The 18,419-nt window shown below is 62.2% G+C and overlaps 1 protein-coding gene and 1 long non-coding RNA gene across 3 annotated transcripts in view; one reads left to right on the forward strand and one right to left on the reverse strand.

Annotated features, from left to right (window-relative positions):
- The window catches only part of LOC309655689, a 64,832-nt gene extending 64,540 nt beyond the window's left edge, over nt 1-292 (forward strand). For both annotated transcript variants that reach the window (XR_014260939.1, XR_014260940.1), the window contains exon 3: nt 45-292. This is a non-coding gene — a long non-coding RNA (uncharacterized lncRNA). The remainder of the gene's footprint in view (nt 1-44) is intronic.
- Nucleotides 293-3,019: 2,727 nt separating this feature from the next.
- Nucleotides 3,020-16,554, reverse strand: TNFAIP2 (TNF alpha induced protein 2). Its single transcript, XM_082449148.1, has 12 exons — nt 16,469-16,554; nt 13,305-13,668; nt 12,354-12,996; nt 10,053-10,167; nt 9,770-9,892; nt 9,491-9,591; nt 8,781-8,879; nt 8,064-8,187; nt 6,971-7,093; nt 6,619-6,774; nt 6,309-6,430; nt 3,020-4,833 (listed from the first exon to the last, which is right to left on the reverse strand). Exons 2-12 carry the CDS (start codon nt 13,651-13,653, stop codon nt 4,692-4,694), a joined length of 2,097 nt encoding a protein of 698 aa, XP_082305274.1. The 5' UTR covers nt 13,654-13,668; nt 16,469-16,554; the 3' UTR covers nt 3,020-4,691.
- Nucleotides 16,555-18,419: the final 1,865 nt, after the last annotated feature.

Here is an 18,419-nt window from a genome sequence, read left to right on the forward strand (position 1 = left end):
GACCCAAACCATGTTCTCGGTTAAACCCAACTCTGTGACTCCAGGCTGGCACCTGAGCACTGAACTTGGCTGGAGAAAATCTCAGGCTGCTGATGAGCCCACTTCAAGGGCACTCGGCTTCACTGGATGATCCCACACCAGAGAATCCCAAGTCTCCTCTCTCCTGGAACCTCCAGCATCTCAATGAAAGGTTAGATTATAACATGTATAACACGTTCACATGGCTCAATAATGAAAAAATTAAAACAGGACACACCGTGAAATATCTCCTCCCCAACTTCTGTCTCCCTCCCCTTCCCCTCCCCCTCCCCTCCTCTCCTTCCCCCCCACCAACCCGTGCACACGCACTTGTGTGCACGCGCTCACCAACAACCATTCTTAGTTCCTGGTGTGTTCTTCCAGGCTGCCTTAATGCACACACAGGCAGACACGAATGTCTATCTTTTCCTACTTTTGTTTTTTTCGATGGTGGAACACAACCAACTGTTCTGCATTGTGCTTTTTTTCCTCAACATTATATGTTGGGACAATTTTCATATCAGAACCAAGAGAACTTCCTCATTTTCTTTTCTGGCCGAATGGTACTCCATTGTCTGGGCGCGCTGCAGATATTTCCCCAGTGTCTATTGATGGACATGCAGGGAGTTTCCAACATTTTGCTGCTACAATGGAAGCAACTGTCCTGATCCCTGTGTCGTTTTGCATGGATGTTGGAGTGTTGATAAGATTCACTTCTAGAAGTGGGATGGCTGGTTCACAGGAATATTTGTGGGCTTCACTGATCTTGCTGAATGGCCCTCCACAGGGGCTGTGAAATCACACTCCCAGAGCAGTGAGGAGAACGCCTGGTGGCCATCAGCCTCGCCAGACACTGTTGTCACCCATACGCTTGAGGTTTGGACAGTCTAATAATGAGCCACCCTCGCTTTCTGCACATCTTTCAAACTTAACTCCCCAGATTTCTCCCCCAGGGAGCTCCTGTCTCCTCCCAGGCCTCCCCTGGCTGCGAAGAGGCCCCCAGGTCCCCGGCTGGGATGGGGATGGCTCTTCCCCCGCATCCTGCCCCTAGCCAGGCTCATCTCCCTCCAATCACAGCGCTCACAGACCAAGCTGTCTCTCCCCAGGCACCCCAGCACCCCTTAAGGGCTCTCCTGGCCTCTCCGCTGCCCCCCACTCTCCCTGCAGCAGCCAGCAAGGCCTTTCCAAGTCACACATCACAGCAAATTGCCTCTTCCAAGCCCTCCAGTACTTTCCCTTTACAGCTAGAGCAAACCCCAACTCCCAGCCCCAGTGAAGGCCCCCGGACCCCCTCCTGCTTCTCTGGGTGTGTCTCACTCCACTGCCAACTCTCGGCTACCCCAGCCCTTGAGCTCTTTCTTTCCCTAAAACCTGAGCCCCTCCCAGTTCCCACCTCCTGGCGTGGCCAGGCTGTCCCCGTCCCACACTGGCCCTTTCCCGTCTGTGCAAATGGGTCACCACGCGTGGTCCCCTCCTCAGTGAGCACTCCCCATGGCCGCAGCGAGAGCTGGCCCTCCGCCCTGTAACTGCGGCATCACTCCCTCCCCATCTCCCCCTGCACTTGGGCCTGGACTGTTTACTTACTTGCTCCCTGTTCTTTCCCGGCCTCGGCCAGCTCTCCCCCCAGCCCCCAGCAGGGGTGGGGCAAGGGCTGGAGGGTCCCACCCATGCTTGTCCCACCATCGACCGTGGCCTCCCTTCCAGTGCACAGGAGCCTGGATGGGGAGCCGGGTCTTCGGGCCCCCGTCCAGGCTCTGCCCTCTGCCCCCTCTGCCCAGTGACTCACTCCCCCACTCTGGGGCAAATCCTCCCCTGAAAGGAATTTTCCTGCGGCTACCGGGAAGTTACTGAAGTAGGCGGCCCGAGCTGGCGACCCTGGCGGGACCTCTTACATCTCTACGCCTCCTGCAGGAACAGCAATGTGTCCCTAACTGCGACTGCCACGTCCTCTTCTCGTTGCCCTTCGCCTGCCCCGCGGGGGGTGGCCCTTCCTGCGCTGGAGTTGACCTGGCCCCGCCCCCACCCACCCCAGGGTGCCTGCCTCGGGCTGCCTCTATTCTCCTCGGACCCCGGCCCACCCCGCTGCTGCGAGACTGGGGGGGTCTCAGCACCTCGGCACTTTTGGGCCCCAATCCATCCTCTTTGGTCCATTAATGTCTGCCCGGATTGATTTTAAACTTTCCATCTGGTCCTCAGATCCTTTCTCGTCTCCTTGTGCAACCCCCTTCCCTCCTGCTCCCTCACCCCGTACTCTTCGGGAGGAGCTGGGGGGACCCACGGCCACTCCCACCACGTGCTGCGAGGCTCAACACGCCCAGGACCCCGCAGGCACTCGGAGCCCAAACACAGGGCGTCCCCAGTCGCCACTGTCCCCTCCCCTCCCCTCCTTGCTCAACACCGCTTGGTGGGTCCACCCCACCCCCATCTCATCTGAAAGGACCTTCCCTCCCCATCCAGGCCTTTCCTGCCAGACTCCAGACTCCACCCACCCTTGGCTCCCTTGGGCCCCCCCCTCAGCTCTGTGGAATGTGTTCACCCAGCTTCCCCTTTCCCTCCCAGGGACTCTGCCCTTCCCCCAATCCTGGGCCAGGATGGGGATGCAGAGGACAGCTGGGGTCAGCTCTGTTCACAGCTGTAGCCTTCAAGGTCAATTCCAGAAATATGAGAGTCAGTTCCCACTGGGCCCTGTGCGTGGAGCTGAAATGATTGTCTGGAGGCTCCGCCTGCCCCCTCCTCAGTAAAGGACTGTGGGGAGGCTGGACAGGGTCTTGATCACCCTTTACAGGTGAGGGAACTGAAGGGTGAAGTGAGAGGCCTTGCCCCACAGCACACCCTCCCAAAGCTCACGCTCACAGGTAAGAAGGGGGCAGGAGGCACTGGAGGGGCCGGGCTCATTGGGGATTTGACACAGAACCTGGGGGCACAGGGTCTGCCAGACCCCAGGAGGCTGAGAAAGCCACTGATGGCCCGTCCTTGCTCCCCAAATAAATCACTCCACAGCCACTTTTGAAAGCAGCTTTATATCAAGCTATAAAAACCAAGATCATGTTATAAAAAAACACATACAAAAGCAGTACTATCAAAAATAATAATAATAACATCAAACATGCTAACTCCTACAAATGTACACAGGCCTTTGTGCACCATTTACACGGGCCAGTTTCTGGCCACAGTACCTGGAAAGAGGCAGCACAAACCCAAGAGAGCTGGTTGCAAACCCCGTCACGGCGTGCCCAGAGGTGCAGGCGAGGTGGAGTCGTGCCTAAGTCTGACTGCCGAGAGCCTCTGGGGTAAGCAGAGGCCAAGGAGGGTAACTGAACCCATGTTTGCCTGGGGTAGGACAAGGGGGATGGGTGGAGGCTGTGATAGGCAAAATAACGGCCCCCCCCGCAAAGATGCCCACGTCCTCATCCCTGGACCTGTGACTACGTCAGGTTCCAAGGCAAAGAGGAGTTAAGCGGTCAGGAGGAATTAAGGTTGCTAATCAGCTGAACTTAACATCAGAAGAGGATCCTGGATTGTCTGGGTAGGTCAAAGGTCATTGTCTGGGTGGGTCAAAGGTCATCACTGGGGTCCTTAAGGAAGGAAGATGGAGGCAGGAGAGGGGTACTGAGATGTGAAAAAGAGATCGACCGGCCATTGCTGGCTTTGGAGATGGAAGGGGGCCACTAGCCAAGAAATAGGGGAGGCCGGCCTCTAAAAACAGGAAAAGGCAAGGAAATGCCCCGCCAGAGCGTCCAGAAGGAACCAGCCCGGCTGACACCTTGGCTTAAGCCCACTAGACCCATGTCAGACTTCTGACCTCCACAACTGAAAAAGAGTTCTTGTTTTAAGCTACTAAGCTTGTGGAAGTTTGTTGAAGTGGCAATAGGAAACTAATCCAGAGGCCAAGGAGTCAGAGGTCAAGCTTGCCCTGCCCAGACCTCAGCCTGACTTCCAGGGGGGGACCCGTGGAGGCACCCCTGGGCCTGTCTCCGTGTGGGGGAAGGCGGAGGCCGAGAAAACCCAGGAGGTCCTTGCCCCTCCTGGACCCATCCTCAGGGGAAGCCCGTGGGGAAGCAGAGAAGGGTCAGGGGCTGAGCTGCAGGGGCTCTGATGCCAGCCCTGCCCCCAGCTTGCCATGTGACCCCACAGGCCCCTTTCCAGGTCCCAGATGAGAGCTCATCCTTCCCTTTTCTCGCCTCCAGTTCTGCCTTCCATTCCACGCCCTGGCTGAGCCCAGCTCAACACAGCCCTGGACCAGAGGAGGCAGGAGGGGTGAGGCTCAGGCCCCCACCCGGGAGCTGGGGAGGCGCCGAGACCCAGGCTGGAAGGACTCCACAGACAGGCGGTGACCCCGGAGCTCTGTCCCCTGGCCACTCCCCCTCCTGGCCCCCTCCTTCAGCGCGTGCAAGATCCACTGTCATCTACAGGGAGCTTCTCATGTGTGGCCTCCTTGGCTTCCCATAGCTGCCCCCCGCCACGGGAGGGGTAAACAAGCCAGGGCCTGTCCAGTTCCCGCGGCCCAGGGACCTGCGCCTAGGCCAGGGCTGGTCAGAAGCAGCAGCAGAAGGCAGGACGCCCGTGAGAGGCCGTGTGGGGCTGTGAAGCTGGTGCTGGTCTGAACGGCCCCCGAATGGGGCGGCATCCGATGCTCGCCAGGAGCTCACACGCAGGTCAGGCCGCAGAAACAGCTAACCAACCTTTATAAGTGAAAATAGGGACTTGGAGGGCTCGTGCGCCCCTGTGTTGATGTCCAGGATGCTCCGGATGCTCCTGACTTCACTGCTGGACAGAGTCCCCTTGACGGCCAGGATGGCACTCAGGTGGCCTTTGCTGGCAAAGAGAGTATCCTATCAGTCCAGCCCGCTCGCCAGCACCCCTGCTCACACCCCTGCCAGCTCCCCAGACTCTGGGCCGGAGCCACAGGGCACTGCAGCCAACCCCCTGCCCACGAGCAGCACCCCCCCCACACACTCTCCTTTGCCCACTGAGCTCCAGCGGCACTGGCCACCGTGCATCTCCAGAGAGTGCCAAGCTCCCGCCCAGCTGGGGCCTTTGCGCTGGCTGTCCCTTCTGGAATGCTCTTCCCCACGCTCTTGAGCTCACCAGCTTCTTCTCACCCTTTAGCTCTCAGCTAAAACGTCACCTCCCCTGAGAGGCTTTCCCATCTCTAAAGTCAGCACCTCCTGTCATTCACAACCCTGGTTAAACAATCTTTAAAACTTGCAATTGTACTCCTTTGCCTGATTACCTCATCATTGCTAACCTTAAACAGACTGTAAGTAACATGAGGGAGAACGAAGACCTGGTCTGTCTTGTACTTCATTGCATCCTGGTGCCTAAAACAGAGCCCAGTACCTAGTAGGAGACCACTCAATAACTGTTGGTGGGATGGGTGGATGGTTGGGTGGGTGGATAGATGGATGGATAGGTCAGTGGACGAATGGATAGATGGATGGATAGGTGGAAGGGTGGATGAATGGGGGGTGGATGGGTGGATGGATCAATGGATGGACAGATGAGTCGATGGGCAGGTGATCAGATGGACGGATAGAAGATGGGGTAGCAGATGGGTAACTAGGTGCTGGTATGAGTGGGGAGATGGATGGCTGAGTGTGTAAGTGAGGGGATGGGTAGGTGAGTAGGTGGAGTGGATCAGCCAGTGGCTGCACTAGGCTATGCTGGGACCGTCCAACTCGTATCTCATAACTGGAACAGTCTGACAGTATCAGGGGACTCAGCCCATAAAATCAACTTCCCTGACTCAGCAGATCCTCAGGCAGCCAGGGGCTAAGCCTCCGCTCCGGAACAGGGGTACTAGGACCCAGGGCACAGGTCACGTCCCTGAGGGCCTCTAGGCTGAGTGGTGGACCCCAGCTTCACTACTGACTCGCCATGGCCTCCAGCAGGTCCCTGGTCTCTCTGATCCCCCTCTGAGGGACAGTTTCATAAAGGCTAAGAATGTGGGCTGTGGAGCCAGAACCCCTGGCTTTGTCGTCTTAGCTCTACCACTGACTAGCTGTGTTACCCTGGACACATTCCTTAAGCTCCCCAGGTCTCATCTGTAAACGGGGATGAAGAGTGTCAGCCTCATAGGGTGGCAGTAAGGACTGAGTGAACAGCCACTGTAAAGATCTGGGCAGGGCGGCCGGCACACAGCACTCAGCAAAGGGACTGCATCACGGTGGCCGGTATCTGAGCTCTACCCACCCTGGAGGGACTCATTCCGGCTCCACCAGGCCCTGACCACAGTCGGGTACATCAGGGCCATGCTGCCTGCCCAGGTCCTCTGGTGCCCCTGTTCTCACCTGAAGTCAGGGTACCAGGTGGCATACGTGGCCACCTCGATCTTGATGGCACTGGGGTCTTGCAGACGAATAATCTCTGCGAGCGTGGGGAGGGCACGATGCAGCCAGGTTGCCGGGGAGCCCTGCAGGCACAGGCCTGGTTGGAGGGAGGCTGTCCGTGCCCCGGAGGCCACCCAGGGGCCCAGAGAGGCTCAGGTCCCACCTGATTGGGTTTGGAGGGGCCCAGAGGGGTGGTCCTGGCCCATGAGGAGCTTGGAGCAGGAGGGCAGCCTATGGAAGCGGGAGCTGGGAGGGGCGGGCGGGGGCTTACGTTCTGAGTGCAGAAGTGCTGGATGAGCTCGGCGTTGGCCCGGATGTGCCCCGCCAGCTGCTGCTGCTTCTCTGCCGTGTTGAGGACCAGGCGCCGCTTGCTGAGGCGGATGATGTACTCCTTCACCAGGTGCAGGTGTACAACCTCCATGAGCTCCTGGGTGGGCGAGTGGGCAGGGTCACGTGAGCCAACAGACAGGGAACTCACCACCTCCCTCGAAGCTTCGAAGCCAGGGTCCAGGGAGGGGCGGATGCCAGAGCAGAGGAGTGCATCCATGTGTGTGCGCGTGTCCAGACCACCCCCCCCCCCCCCCCCGCCACCGGCTCCCGCCACCAGCTCAGCAACCCCTTACCTCCCGGAAACAGTCCTGCAGTTCAGAGAACTCGGGCAGCCCCTCGCCCACCACGGAGATAATTTCCTCCAGGGTCTGCGCGGGGGCCGCCCAGCGGGTCTGCGTGAACCTCTTGAACAGCGGCTGCGAAAGGAGAGAAGCAGGATGTCTGGCCACGCCCTGCAGAGGAAGGGCCAGCCGCAGACACATGCACACACAGACACACACGGACACACGGGGCCCAGGACAGGGGCCGGGGATGCTAAGGACACCCGGGGAAGCCAGGGAGCGCTCGGGCCCTGCTCACAGGCAGGGACTGGAGGCGTGGTCTCCCTGCTCACAGGCAGGGACTGGAGGCGTGGTCTCCCTGCTCACAGGCAGGGACTGGAGGCGTGGTCTGCACACCCTTCTCAGAGGCCGACCAGCTGCCATCTGCCTGCCCTGAGGCCTTTTCCACTGGCCGCCCTCCTTAAATAAATAAATTCCTGCATAAACAAAGCCCTGTGCTTGGCTGGGCCTGTGAGGACCCGGCCAAGTCGTCCAGGGTCACCGCCTGGCCACCCACAGCTGCTGGGCATTGAGGCCAGGGCGGGTTCCCATGGAGGGCAGGCAGGGAGTCCCTCCTCTTCCTTTCCTGGGACCCCTGCCTCATCCTTTGCTAAAGGCGCTAAAGGGTTTCCGTGGATTTCTCGGCCCACAGCAGACGTGGTGATGGCTGCCAAAGGCTCTGAGCATCGCAGCTTGCAGTTAGGCACGGGGACAGGGTGTGGGCAGGAGGGTCTGGGGGAGTCGCAGGAAAAGTACATGCAAACTTGAGGACTGGATTGCGTCTAAGCCGGGGACGGGCACTGAAGCTTCCTGTCTGCACCCAAGGGCCCTGGGCGGCCCTCTGAGGCCAAGCCCCGGGCTGAAGCGCTGGGAGTGAGGCCAAGGGCCCGCCATGGCCCCATCACCTGGGCGCCACCAGCCTTGCTACAGCTGGCCTCACACCACGCCTTCCACATGCCAGCCCTTTGCTTCTGCCATCCTCCCTGCCCAGCTCCCTCCCAGGTCCTCCCTGCCCTCCCCCAGCACTAGACTCAGCATGTGACACGCGGCAGGAGGCTCCAGCTACCTTCAGGACCCCAAACAGGTTCTGGAGCAGGGTATCAACGCCATGACTCTTGAGCTCATTCAGGGGGCTCAGCAGGTGGCTCGGGAGGTCCTGTGGTATCTGCCACTTCTGGTCCACGAACATCCTGGAAGGACATGGGAGGCAGGGAGATCACACCAGTCCTGCTCAGAGAGCCCGTCAGCCTGAGGCAAATCTTCCTAAACCATTACTCTAGAACCCTCACTGGCTCCCCATTCCCCATGGGCGCAAGTCCAAGTCATCCCACCCATGCTGCCTAGGCAGGGCCCAGCCTTCCCACCCCCAGCACACACGTAACACCACATCCTCTTCTAACTGACGGTGTCTCCACAGCTCACTTTGCTCATCTGCTTAATGGACGTGATCACTGTACCTACCTAATAGTGTTGTCATAAGGATAAAATAAAATAAAGTAAATCAGTTGCGCGAGTGCTTGACCCACCAGCACTAGATAAACGTTCACTGCTGCTGCCGCCGCTGCCGCAGCCACAGGCCCCGGCATTTCCTTACGGACCTGCTCGTTTTAATTCAACATCTCTGCTGAAGCTGCTCCTCCCGCCCCCCTCCCCCATCCCAGGCACCTCCCGGCCGCCTTCCAGCTACCCTCTCTCTCTCTCACAGGCAGGCAGCCCCAGTGATTCTTGCTCCCACAAACCCCGCCCAGTGCCCTCACCCACAAACCCCACCCAGTGCCCTCACCGGAAGGAGAGGCAGTTGTTGATGTTGGCGATGACATTGGCCCTGTAATTTCTCAGCTGTTTGCACCTCTCCAGAAATTCATCAAAGGAACGCTGGTAGCTGGTGAAACCCGAAAGGAAACATGCGGGGCCAGCACGAACACCGGGAAAGGAGCAGCCCGCCTGGGTTTACATACCGGCTCCCCGCAGCACAGGGCGGGGCCCCTAGCCCCGAAGGAACCTGTAACTGGCTTCACGTGCTCGGGCCAGGGCCCCTGCACAGCTCCTGAAGAGGGTGTCCACCCCGCTCTGCTGCCTCTCTCCTTCCCCCAGGCCCCCTCTAGAGCTGGAAGACTGGAGGCGTGGGCCACGCAGGAGTCCTCAGAGGAGGAGGAGGGAGCCAGCCAAGAGAACCGTGAGGGTGCAGACTGGGGCGTCCCCTGATGGGGAGGCCAGTGTCTCAGTCCCTCACGGGGCATCTTCTTTGCAGCTGGGGGCTGCTCTGCTGGGAGCTTTGCTGAGAGCAGGTGGTCAGATTACCTGAGGCTCTGAGCACCCAGGGGGGTGGTACAGGGGGATGAGGACTCCTGCTCATAATGACAGACACCCTAGGGGCAGGGAGGGGGCACTGATCTAGCTTGGATCCCCACCTGGGGCACGAGGGAGGGGCGGGGGCACTGAGAGGGGTGGCCGCAGGGACCCCTTCCTGTGCGCGCACGGGCCGTCACCCACCTCTTGAGGAACGCAGCCAGCTCCACCAACAGCATGTGCTTTATCTGCGTGCCCAGGTCAAGCGTGATGCTCTCGGCCTTGGCCTGGCCCTGGGAGATGATCTGCAGGGGTGAGGTGAACTGAGCAGGAGCCCACCTGGTCTAGGGCTGGGGCGGGGCCGGGTGTGGGGGTCGGTGAGACATGGAAAAGGGGGGCTGTGCTCAGGGGCGAGCGTGTGTCTGCACGCGAGGATGTGGGCTCGGTACCCTGCACTAGCGCACGAGGGGCAGCCCGTGCTACCTGGATGATGTCAATGGCCAGCTCACTGTGGCAGTGGCCGTCCAGCCTCTGGGGAGCCACATCCTGGCTCCAGCGCTGCGACTCCAGCTCCAGGGCGCGGGCCATCAGCTCCTTCACGCTGTCCTTGGGGGAGGAGGGGCTGGTCAGGGGAGCGCGAAGCGAAGCCCACGTGGACGTGCCTGTCAGGCTCCCTGCCACGTCCTGTCTGCCCCGGCCCCCCCTCCGCTTCCTTCCCGCCCCTCCTTTGCCCCGGCCCTGGCTCTGGCGCTGGCGCTGGACTCACCACCTCATTGGAGAGGAACGTGGCCTCCAGCAGCCGGATCTGCTTGGGGGACAGGAGGCTCCCAAGCCTGACTCCTTGCAGCTCGCCGGCCAGCTTGGGGCTGTTGATGATGTCACTGTGGGCAGAGGGGGCTGGCATGAGGAAAACTCACGCCAGCCCTCAGGCAAGAGCGCTCCTCCTCGGCCTCAGCCTCCAGCAGGCCCAGAACTCAGCTGCCTTCCCTCCACCGGATCCCATCCCTGCTTCCCCACCTCATGTGATGGGTCTTGCATTTGCTCAGTTTCATTCAGGCCCCAAACCCTGGAATCATCGTGCCTCCTTTTACTCTCTCACCCCCATCTGCTCCTGCTCCAAAATACTGCCCCGAACCTGGTGAGCCTCAAGCTACCCCGCTAGAGGCACCCCACTGCCCAGCCACCACCCTCTCTCGCCTGGCTCGGCTCGCTGCAGGGCTCCCCTCCCTGGCTCCCCGCTTCTGCCCTCACCTCCAACAATCCCTCCTCCACCCAACAGGCAGTACCGCCTCTCAGGTCTGATCTCCCGGCTCTGAGGGCTCCCCGCTCTCACACAGATAGAATGCAACTCCCTACCCCCTGCCTCCTTCTCACCCGTCCCCCGCCACACTCCAGCCCTGCTGGCCTTGGGCACCCACTAGCCCTGTGGCCCCTTCCCCCCCCAGCCGGGTCTGCTGCCCCCAGAGGTGGGCCAGTCCAAGCAGGAAGGCTGTTCCCGCACCACCCTGAACTGCTCTGTGGAGGCAGATCCACCCATCCCCGTGGCACCTCTGTTGGGTCCCAGAGCCCCCTGGGGACTGCCCAGCCCTGGCACTTCCTCAGGGACCTTGGTCTGCCTGGAGGCTCAAGAATGGCCCTCTCTGCCCCTCCCCCAGCCTGGATGCGCTGTGTCCCTTTGCTCCCCGCACTTCTGGCCACACAGGCCTCCACGGAGCCACCCTGGACTCCCCGCCTCGGGGCTCCATGCCTGGCTGGCCTCAGTTTCCTGCTGCAGTGACCCCAGTGGGTCCCAGGCTAAAATCTCCTGGGGTCACTGGGACAGGAAGGCTGAGGGTGAGAGGTGCGAGTGCCTGGCATTTCCTGGTGAGTCAGGACAAGCAAGAAGGAACAGGTTCAGAGCCGCCCTGACCCTCCCGTAACCCCTGCCCTGTGCCAATTTCCCTATGCCCTGCCGACTCCTCACCCACCACTCCCCCCGGCCCTTCCTCCGGCCCCCGCGGGAGGCTGACCCACCAGCACCAACCGAGACCACTGGCCACCCAGATGTGTCCCCGAGATGCTCGGACATCGCTCACATGGGCTACACCTCCAGGCTTTCTGTGTGCTTTACACTAGGTGCCGGGGCCAGTCCCTATAGGAATCCCTGGCCTCTCGTGCCCTGGTCACTTCCACGCTGCAGTATAAGTTTCTCCCCACCCAGCTTGTGTGAACGACCAGCATGCCCAGAGATCCAGAGGTCTGGGGAAATGAGGGGATGCCTGAGGTGGTACCCAGCTGGTAACCAGGTATCCTCCACTGGCAGAGCGAGCCTCCCAAACTGAGGAGCTCCAGGCCTCGGTGGCCAGAACCCAGCTCTGCGTGGCCTCACTGAATGACCCTGCACAATGGGGATCTTTCCAGCAGGCCCAGCGGCCCCACCCTGCCCCTGCTCCCTGTCCTGCCTGGGGGTGCCCCCAAGGGCCTGCTGGATAATCCAAACACTGACGAGCTCCACACTGCTCCCAGAATGCTTCACAGCTCAGCCTCAGGCCCTGGAAGATGACTCCCTTTGCCGGGAACACCACCCTCCCTCTGCCTTCTTACTGGCCTGTCCTCCTCTTTCCTCCCCTGCCTGACTGCCTGACTTCTATTAGACTGTGAGCTGCCCCAGAGCAGCAAACTCCTGTGGCAGGCAGAAGTCTGCGCCGCCTCTTCCGAGCTGGCTGCCCGGGCTAACCCAGGCGAGGTCAGGGCCCCCTCCTCTGGCTCCCCTGCCACACCCCTTCCTGCTCTGGATGGGCGCTGCTTCATGCCCTCCCCAGACTGGGAACTCATGAATGAATGATGAAGTCCCTGCCATTCTCTGTGCCTCAGTTTCCCCAACTGTGGAATGGGGCCGAGGCCCAAGAGACTAAGGACTCCAAGGGCAAAGCAGACCCAGCCCAGGCCCTGCTCCCTTGAGTCCAAGCCCATCTGTGCCGTTCTCCCACCTGGGACTCCCTGCACGCGGTGACAGCCCCTGCAGAGCGGCCTCCCTGCCCCTGGGGCCCCGCCCAGCACCCGGGCGCCCGGCCGCCCAGCCGCTCACTTGGGGTAGAGGTTCTGCACCCAGAGCAGCAGCACGTAGGTGTCGCGTTCGCTCAGCTCGAACTGCGCCAAGTCCGCCAGGTGCGCCGCGAAGTGCTCGTGGTAGCTCTGGGCGTAGGCCGCCACCACGGCGAACTCGGCGGGGAACAGCGGCTTCAGCCGCTCCACCACGGCCTCTAGGTCCTCCTTCATGGTGCGGCCCATGTGCAGGAAGGCGCGCTCGGCCTCCGTGCGGCCCTCGGCAGCCGCGGCCGGCCGCTGGCCCAGGCGCTCCTCGGCCGCCTGCGCCACGCCGCGCCGCCACAGCTGCAGCCAGCGCCGGGGCCGCGTGGCCGCCAGCGCCGAGGGCGCGGGCCCCGCCGCCGCCGCCGCCGCCGCCGCGCGGTCCTCGCGCTCCTGCTCGGCCAGCACGGCCAGCGCCTGGCGCAGCCGCTCCGGCGCCGCCTCCAGCGGCCGGCGCAGCAGGCCGAGCACCTGGTCGCGCAGCAGCACGTACAGCGCCTCCACCTTGCTCTGGCGCCGCAGCAGCTCCTCGTCGCTCATGCCGCCCGCCGCCACCGCCGCCTGCAGCTCCCGCTCCAGCGCCAGCAGCGGCCCCGCCGCCTCCAGCCGCCCGTGCTCCAGGTCGGCCTTGAGCTCCTCCACTGCGGCCAGGACCCGACGTTAGCGCGGCCCGGGGCTCCGACACCCACCAGTCGCCTCCCGTGGGCCGAGACCTCAGAAGGTGAGGTGAGGCGCCCGAGGAGGCGAGTCGACGTCCCAGACAGGACCGAGGACCCCTCCGCCCACTCCCAGCCCCTGAGATCGGGGCGCGCAGGGGAAAGGCGGCAAGGGAGACACCTCCACGCCCACCTTCCCCGCCCTCTCTGTCCTGGCTGAGTGGGGCATCCACTACAGTGAGCCCCCATCCTGCCCAGACCCTGCCCGGCTGGGACCTGGGGCCCCTGCCTACCTGTGGGCGGCCGGCCAGCCGGCCGGGGCTGGGGCTCAGAGTCGCCCTCTGTCTCTGCTGAGCTGGGCTGACTCTTCTTCTTCCTCCCTTTGGTGAAGACGCTAAACATGTTGGCCAGGCCTTTCGACTTCTTCTTCTTCTTCTTCTTCTTCGCAGCCTCTTCTCCATCCCTGTCTGGGGCTTCCTCGGCCTCCAGGGGTGGCACCAGGTCCTCGGAGGAGGCCTCGGACATGGAGGCTTCTGACTCCGCCTCCGAGGCAAAGGGCAACTTCTGGGGGCTTCCGGGGAAGTCAAGGGCCCCTGGCGCAGGCTGCTGGCCCGGAAAGCCTTGGAAGGTCATCTTCAGCATCACGCCGGCTCAGGCCTGCAGGTTGGCAAGGGGAGGGAATGAAAGGGTCAGCGGTCACCAGGGGATGGGCCTGGCTCCCGGCTCCCCGGCCCAGGTACACAGCCAGGTTGATGTGTTTTCACCCGTATGACCACCAGGCTCTGGCCTTCTCCTGGCCCAGATGGGCACCAACAACTCAACTCTCTCCCTGGACACCAGTTCCTCAGTACCCACCGCCCCTCCGAGAACTGCCGAGGCAGGGAGGAAGCTGGGGTTGGGAGGCATTCCAGACGGAAGGGGGCTCTCACTTCATTTTGGCAAATCCTTCCTTGACAGCCCACCCTCTGGGCAGGGAGAAGGGACTGCGGGGCATGAGAAACACCCCGGATCCCACGAGACCCTGGGGGAGCAGGCAGAGCACGGGCCGCTGTCCCACGGCACAGAGCGAGAACCAAGGTCCAGAAAAGTCACAGAGCACGAGAAGCTGGGCCGAGGCGGGAATCCAGCCCCAGCCCCGTCCTCCATTTTGCCTGTTCTTCTCTTGACTCGTGCAGCTTTGGGGTCACGGAGGAACGCTCTGAGCGGAAACACGGCTGCTCCGGCTGGGACCACAAGGTAGGCAGGGCCTGACCCCTATCATGACCTTGGGGCTCAAGTCTACAGAAACCATAGTGCCCCTCAAACTTCAGGGGGTCTTTCCCATGTCAGTAGGGACAAGGGCCCCAATGAGGCACAGGGCTGTCTGAGGTCACACGGCAACTCAGACTGGAAACCCAAGCTTCCCGGCTCCATGCACCCTGCCTGCTCCCAAATGGGGTGACATCACCATCACAAAAGCGTCCACCTTCTGGGCGCTTCCTGAGTGCCCATCCCGTCACTTCCGCACTCCCTTCCAAGAGGCGTGTTATTTTCCTCATCTCACACAACTAGCTCAGAGAGGCTTAAAATGCCCCAATGGTCAACAGCTTGGGCTTGGAACTCAGATCCCCTGGCTCCGGGCACCCCTGCCTCGTGGCCCCCAACACCTCGTGAGCTGCATTCAGAGGGGCAACACCCTCCCCAGCGCCTTGACCATTGTGGGCCGGTGGAGGGGAACACGGCTGACCCCAAAGGAGGGAGCGGGGCAGGGCTGGGCCTCCCTGGTAACTGGGGTGACCCATAACCACAGTGCCTGCCCCACCACCCAACAGTAAACACACCAAGTCGTGACTCATACAAAACAATGACTTCAGTTCGCCCCTGCAACGGGCCTGCAAGGCAGATGGGGTGATCCAATCATCCAGGGAGAGAAATTGAGGCAGCAGGAGGCGGGGTGGGATTAGGCCTGTCAGACTTTCTACAACCCCTACTGCCTCCCCATCGGCCCAGCCTCCTCTCGCATCCGCCCAGGGACTCGTCCCACACCCCCGAGCCTGACCAGAGCCACTCAGTGGCCAGGAAGCCGGGCTTTCTCCCACTCCCACTGGTTTCACCAGGTGCCTGGGCAGAGTCCTACACTGCTGGATCTCCGCTACGTCCCCTGTGCCATTTGGCCTGAGAGTTCCACTCCAGAACCAAGCAGGGGGTACTCTGGGAAGCCCCAAAGCCAGGGTCCCCAGGTGCAAGGCCACTGGGCACTTCTGCCCTGCCGACACCTTGCCCCAGCTTCCCTCCCAATCCATCCCATTTTCATGCCAGGCACCCACAGGAGCTGGTCTGGCCGCCTGGCTGGGGCTGCTCAGCGCCACCCTGGGCCCCCAGGCCCCACCTCTGCCCCCCGCTGGGGTGAGGGAGAGGGCCATCTGACCCGTTGTGCTCCCGCCGGCCTCCCCTCTGCCCTCACTGCCCCCCACCTCCTCCGTCCCCACACGTGCTAGGCTCTACCCAACCTCCAGACCTGGCTCCTGCAGGTCCCCGCATGGCATCGCTGCCTCCTCGCCTCTGTGGCACAAACTCTCCTCACCCTTCAGGGTCCTGCAGCAACCCCCTTGGCCCACGTCCCAGGCCTTGACTCTGAGGCAGCTGGTGCAGTAGAAAGAGAACAACTGTGGGCTTAGCTGTACCACCCACTAGGGTGTGGACCAGACTCCACCCTTCCTTCATAGGCCTTAGTCTCCCCATCTGGGAAATGGGGATGAGGACCCCACCTCGTAGTGCTGCTGAAAGGATGTGAGGAAACCACTCAGACACATGCTGGCCCCTAGCCAGGCCTCAGTAAGGGTCTGCGTCATGTGTCCCAGTGTCTGTCAGGCTAACCCTGGCGCCCGGATACAGCAGAAGAGGGCAGGAGAGGGATCCTTTAAGGCCAGGCTCGCAGCTGGGCACACTGAGACAGGAAGGGGAGTGCTCCGAGTCATACCCTGTGGCCACAGCCTGTGGCCCAACAGTGGCACCCCTCAGGTCCTCCCAGCCCCCCCAGCTTCTCCTCAGGCACACACTCCTTCCCGGGTCCTCACTTCCTCACTCCTTCCCGGGTCAGGGCTGAGGTCCACCCAAGCCTCCCTGGCCCCTGTGCCTAGCTCCTCTGCGCCTATAGGTCCCGCTTCCTACCGCAAAAGGAAGGGACATCCGGCACCTTTCCCCAGAGCCCCTCCCTGATGCTTTTTGCAGGACGCAGTCCTCTGCTGGGAGCATCTAACCCGGACCCTCTGCACCCTGACGCAGCAGCTCAGGCCGGGGGCCTCAGTTTCCCTAGAAGAGGGGCTGCCAGAGACCTGCACTCCGTCCCGCCCCCTTGGTCCCCTCCGTCGCTCCGGCCGCTCCCTCGCGGGATCGGGCCGGAGACTCGGGGTCAGGGCGGGCGGGCAGCGGCGCGGAGAGGTTGGGGACGGACGCACCGCGGGCGGAGGTCACTTACTGTGTCCGGGCCGGGCCGCCGCTGTCTGGGCAGAGCCGGGCGCCGCCTGAAATAGACGCAGACTCCGCCCCCGCCCGCCCCGCCCGCCGCCTCCGCGGAAAACCCGCGGGCGAAGGCCAACGCAGAGCGTGGCGGGGGCTGCCTGTGTCCCCGTGTCCGGTGTCGCGCCCCCCCCCCCCAGGCGGTGCGGGGCCTGCCTAGCAGGGGAGCGGGGGAAGGGGTCACGACCTCCCACCAGCCCGGGCGGGGTGACTGGGCTGGCCAAGCGTCGCCAGGCTGTGTCGGGCGCGGGACCGGCACCCCGGGCGGACGGAGTGGGTCTGGCGCTGACCCGTTGTCCGACGACGGCTTCCGATTGGCTGGCTGGGAGGGGCCCCCGCGCTCAGGACCACTCTCGCGCGTCACAGAGCCAGCACCCACCCCAGCTGAGCCCAACTGTGGGGAGTCCCCTTCCCCCCGCGGCGTGCGGGGGACGGTCCCACCTGACTCCCTCGGAGGCTGGCCGCGCGGAGAATCACCCCCTCTGGAGAGAGTGTTCCCGCTCTGGGTATCACTGTGGCCGCAGAGAGCCATGGGAGGGGGCCTTCGTGGAGGAGCCTCCCTAAGGGATCGGGGGTTGGTCAGCCATGGACAAAGCACCTGTGCTGGTGCCTTGCATACGCTGTCACCATCGAGCCTTGCTTAAAGCGGGGGAAATGGCTCACAAAAGTGAGTGACTTGCCCGAGGGCACACAGGCGGTAAACGGTGGTCGGAACCCACACCCAGGCCTGTAGGACTCCCACTGAAGCACTTTCCCTTTCTGGGACCGGCGCTGGGCCAGGACAGGCTCCTAAAGGCACCAGATGGGGACCCCGACAGCTCAGGCTTGAGTCTCACTCAGCCCAGCTTTGTCCGCACTCAGCGTGGCCTTGAGCAGGTCACATCCCTTTCTGGGCCTCAGTTTCCCTATCTAAGCCCTGTTTCTCTGTCAAGGGGCCGGAGGGGTGCTGGTGAAGAGGACCCCTTCCCCGTTTCACATCTTAGGAATTCCTGCCCTCTGGAAAGGACCCTGTGGCTCAGGAATTTCCCGCCTGGGCACCAGCTTCCTTTTTGCTTCTTAATAGAGCCTCTGCTCCTCCCTCCCTTTTGTTTGCCACCCCTCCCCCTCCCCGCTGGTTCCCTGCTCCCCCTGGGAACTGGGCACAGACCTCTGCAGCCTGGGAGGCATGGCCAAGTGGGCAAGGCAGGGGGGAGATGGGGGTGCCCCTTGGAACTGAGAACTTCCTCTTCCTCCTTGGGAATGGTGGCCAAGGGCCAGTTTTGGGCTTGGACATCGATCCTGTCCCTGGGGGTGGGGGGGCGGCTGCAGTAAGAAGGGCTCCACCCCTTCTCTCCCTGTAGCCTCAGGGGTGACATTTTTCAGATCTGAACCAACGGTCACAGTGCCCCTTGACAGGGAGGGTCATCCCAGCGGCTCCCAGTGCATAGACGGGGAGACTAAAGGCCAGAACCCCCCTCTCCCCGAGTTCATCCAGCCAGACAGGGTGACAAGGACAAGAACCAAGGGGTCCTGGCCCAGTGCCTCCGTGGCTGCCTGCTGTGGCCTCATTGCGCAATCCCCACGCCTTCCCGCCAGGCTTCTTCTTCTAACCCCAAACAGATTGGGAAATCGCTGGAGAATCCAAAGTGCTCTGGGTAGTGGGGGGAGGGGACAGTGTCAGGCTCAAAGACCCCACCATCCCCTCAGAGCTCCAGACCCTGGTCTTCAGGAACAGGAAGGATGCTTCACCGGGCAGATGCTGGGCAGCCGCCCTCGTCCCCAGCTGCCATGACACCTGCGCTCCCTCTCCATGGCCTCACCGAGCTCCAGGCTGCGGCCAGGGGGTGGGAAAAGCTGCCCTCCCCTCCTGTGGCTGCGCCAGGCACTTCCCCTTTCCCTGAGTTCAAGCATGAGGGTCAAGCATCACATAC

Source organism: Balaenoptera physalus (assembly GCF_965194825.1).
Source record: "Balaenoptera physalus genome assembly, chromosome: 2".
In the NCBI taxonomy this organism is placed as follows: domain Eukaryota; kingdom Metazoa; phylum Chordata; class Mammalia; order Artiodactyla; family Balaenopteridae; genus Balaenoptera; species Balaenoptera physalus.

Excerpts from the sequence above, each read along its gene's own strand:
- TNFAIP2 (XM_082449148.1), bottom strand. The coding sequence starts at position 13,653 with ATGCTGAAGATGACCTTCCAAGGCTTTCCGGGCCAGCAGCCTGCGCCA. Across the intron at positions 7,094-8,063 it reads ACCTGTTTGGGGTCCTGAAG|CCGCTGTTCAAGAGGTTCAC; the intron begins GTAGCTGGAGCC and ends CTCCTTTCGCAG. Across the intron at positions 4,834-6,308 it reads ACCTGGTACCCTGACTTCAG|CAAAGGCCACCTGAGTGCCA; the intron begins GTGAGAACAGGG and ends TCTCTTTGCCAG.